At 34.9% G+C, this 2,576-nt stretch overlaps 1 protein-coding gene across 1 annotated transcript in view; it reads left to right on the forward strand.

Annotated features, from left to right (window-relative positions):
* Positions 1-1,651, forward strand: part of LOC106458219 — a 30,602-nt gene extending 28,951 nt beyond the window's left edge. The window contains exon 3 of the mRNA XM_013917694.1: positions 589-1,651. Within this exon, the coding sequence (XP_013773148.1) occupies positions 589-1,651 (1,063 nt within the window). The remainder of the gene's footprint in view (positions 1-588) is intronic.
* Positions 1,652-2,576: the final 925 nt, after the last annotated feature.

Here is a 2,576-nt window from a genome sequence, read left to right on the forward strand (position 1 = left end):
ATAAAGATCACTTTACCCTAAACATATTTCTAATTTTATTACTAAACAAGATCACTTTACCCTAAACATATCTCTAATCTTGTTACTAAACATGATCACTTTACCCTAAACATATCTCTAATCTTGTTACTAAACATGATCACTTTACCCTAAACATATCTGTAATCTTGTTACTAAACATGATCACTTTACCCTAAACATATCTTTGATATTGTTGCTAAACATAAAAGACCACCTTGTAAATAAACATATTGCCAATCTTGATGGTAAACATAACGACCACGAGTTAGAAAAGGAATTATGAAAAGAGCTCTGAAATATAAAATGCAACTAATTATTATTATCAACAGTTTTATTACGATATTTCGTTACATATTTGACATCCTCTGGTGGGACAGCGGAAAGTTTAGGGACTTACAACGCTACAATCCGGGGTTCGATTCCACACTGTGGACGCAGCAATTAGTCCTAGGTGGCTTTGCTCTAAAATAAACAAGCATATATATTTAACCTAGTCGTACTGTGATAAACAAAAACCTGATTAAAACTTTATTTCTATTAACCGTTAGTTTCTCCGTTTCTTTGTAGCGACAGCAGTTGTCAGTATATAGCAGCCAACAGTGGGAAGTCCGTATACGAGTTCACGGTTTTTCTGGACCGTTGTGGCACCCAGTTCATAGATCAGTTCAGCCAGGGTGGTGAGGCCTATCTAGAAAATACCATTATTATTCAGAATGAACCTGGTTTCCAAGAAATCTGGGACACTGCTCGGCACATCCGCTGTCTGTGGACGGGACAGTTTGAAAAGACTGTTACCTCAAGCATCAATGTGGACATGCTAGACATCGTGTCCATCACATACAGTGGAGATTCAGTGGACAGTTACATGGACATTCAGGTTGGGCGTGGACCATTTGCTGCTCCAGTCAATGGACTGGTCAAAATAGGTGACACACTGACCGCAGTAATTTATGTCTTGGGCACAGATGATTTTGATATTCATGTAAAGAGCTGCATTGCCCATTCTGGTGACGTCACAAAGGCCATTCAACTGACCGATGAACGTGGATGCGTTATAAAGAAAAAATTAATGGGTCCTTGGCAGAAAACACGATCAACTGGTAATTCTGGTGCTAGCATTATTGCTTACACCTTTTTCCAAGCATTCAAATTCCCAGACACAATGGAACTGTACTTAGAATGCAACGTTGAAATCTGCAAGTTCCAGTGCGAGAACTTCTGTCCTGAGTATCCACAATCACTAACAGTGAGACAGAAGAGAGAAGCTAGTGGAAGAGACCAAAGTGTTTACAAAGACAAGGATGGCATAGTGAGAACATCAGAACGTGCTGAACCTGTAAGATTACTACGTGGTATTCAAGTTGTTGCTCCAGAAGACATTACCTTCACTGAAACAAATAATGGGACATTAACCCTAACTGCCGGACATCAGGCCAACGTAAAAGGAGATTTCTGCATGTCAACTCCTAGTTTTATTGCAGCCTTAGTGGTCATCTTAATCATCTTGCTAGCTTCTTGTTTGATGACCGCTATTCTGTGTGTCCGAATCCGTAACATTCCAAGCACTCCTTCTTTGTCCAATTTGCACGCATATTCTCAAAGGGACATTATTAGTAGTCTTGGAAAATAATAAATTTTAAGTGACGTTGATACATTTATTCAAAAAAAAAAAAAGAAAGAAAAAGAAAATCGTTTGATTTGAACACAAGCTGCTTACTTTCTTTAATACTAAGTAGAGGCAGTATTGTATAGAAAGACACCTTCTTATTTCCAAAGTAATTACCTAAAACTAAAGACATTCAACTTTTAGTGAAAATATAAAAAAGAGAAAATAGATAATATGGCAAGTCTATTGAAAACGAGTAAAAAGAAAACTCCAAACCCTAAAAAAAGATAAATAAAAATAACAAATTATATCTCGGTACTTAAAACACACATTTCAAAAATATAATTTTATTGAAGGTGTTGGCTGTTATGAAGAAATATAGAAATGTATTTTGTTTGTAGATGAATAATAGCACATATAAATCAACAAATATATTTTACTTTCTTATGTGTGATTAAACCAAAAGTTTCAAACAGAAAGTTTGAATGAGGAATTTAGAGAAAGAGCGATTGTTGCATAGTTCAGGATGTGTTGGTAGATGGGGCTTCTGTGTCTAGTAAAAAAGACACTGACACTGAAGTCTAATGAAGCTAACAAAAAGATATAACAGTTGACTTATACGATTAGACTTTGAAGAAAGAAGTTGGTGACGGGAAAGTCGAATAATCTATTTAGGTTCTTGTTTGTTATGTTAAATAATTTCACGATTCAGTTGGTTTGTTTGTTGTCTTCAAATCTATGTATTATATAAAGAAAAAAAAGTAGCGGAACAAGACAAGACCTCTACCGGTGAAAGCTTACACTTATTCGTGATTATATTCTTTATTATATATATATATACATACACACACATATATATATATATAAATATATATACAGCATTTATTACTAATTAGTTGTATATGAATTGAAAATCTTTTATCGAAAGCATATAACTAGTTTAGAAAGT

The sequence above is a fragment of the Limulus polyphemus genome, unplaced genomic scaffold (assembly GCF_000517525.1).
Source record: "Limulus polyphemus unplaced genomic scaffold, Limulus_polyphemus-2.1.2 Scaffold430, whole genome shotgun sequence".
Classification (NCBI taxonomy): Eukaryota; Metazoa; Arthropoda; class Merostomata; order Xiphosura; family Limulidae; genus Limulus; species Limulus polyphemus.